The sequence below is a fragment of the Morone saxatilis genome, unplaced genomic scaffold, assembly GCF_004916995.1.
Source record: "Morone saxatilis isolate NCDOM2014 unplaced genomic scaffold, NCSU_SB_2.0 Contig10, whole genome shotgun sequence".
Lineage (NCBI taxonomy): Eukaryota > Metazoa > Chordata > Actinopteri > Moronidae > Morone > Morone saxatilis.
Window position 1 is genome coordinate 4,241,759 of NW_023339652.1, and position 669 is coordinate 4,242,427.

General features: G+C 39.3%; 1 protein-coding gene across 1 annotated transcript in view; it reads left to right on the forward strand.

Moving 5' to 3' along the window:
* Nucleotides 1-669, forward strand: part of LOC118342193 (endosome/lysosome-associated apoptosis and autophagy regulator family member 2-like) — a gene marked incomplete in the record, with an annotated part of 13,669 nt that overhangs the window by 8,865 nt on the left and 4,135 nt on the right. Inside the window, 1 exon segment of the mRNA XM_035680672.1 lies at nucleotides 479-569. Coding sequence (XP_035536565.1) covers nucleotides 479-569 — 91 coding nt within the window.

Sequence of the window (669 nt, forward strand, 5' to 3'; positions counted from 1 at the left end):
AGAATAATTTTCATTTATTCATGGAATAATCGCTGCAGCTCTAAGCTAATTACTTATTACTACTAATTGTCTAATCTTCAGAGGTTCAGAGTTCATTCTTGACCTTGGAAAAACCAGTAAAGAAGACAGTCTCGTCACAAGATCCTTTTAGTAGCTGTTTCTAGAGCTTTCAATCATATCACATGATCTTCAACAGCAAATGGCTTTTTTTCTGGATGCCAAGGAAACAAAGATGTTCAAATTTCCATTTTGTCTGAGCAATTTAAGTTAAGGACCTCTAAATCTTTCTCTATCTGCTGATGAAGATTCAAAATGTTTTCTGCCCACCTGAAATCATTCAGCCATTCACATTCACACACTTGTTTCCTCTTCATATCCAAACCAGCTTTTGGATGAGGCAATAAAATATAACTGCAGTGATCTGTAATCCAGAATGAGTGAGGCATAACGTGAGTGCATCGTGTCTGTTGTTCATCAGGATGGGAGGTCGCAGGGGACCACGTTCGCAGTGGAGCAGGCAGTTCAGATAATGACTATCTCATCCTCACCCTGCATGTGCCTGGCTTCAAGTAAGTGTGTGTGCTTTCATGGTAGCTATGTAGACCTGGTTGTTTTTGTGTGAGATTCGATTTATAAATCCAAGTTTGGATGCCGCAGAAAGAAATGAAT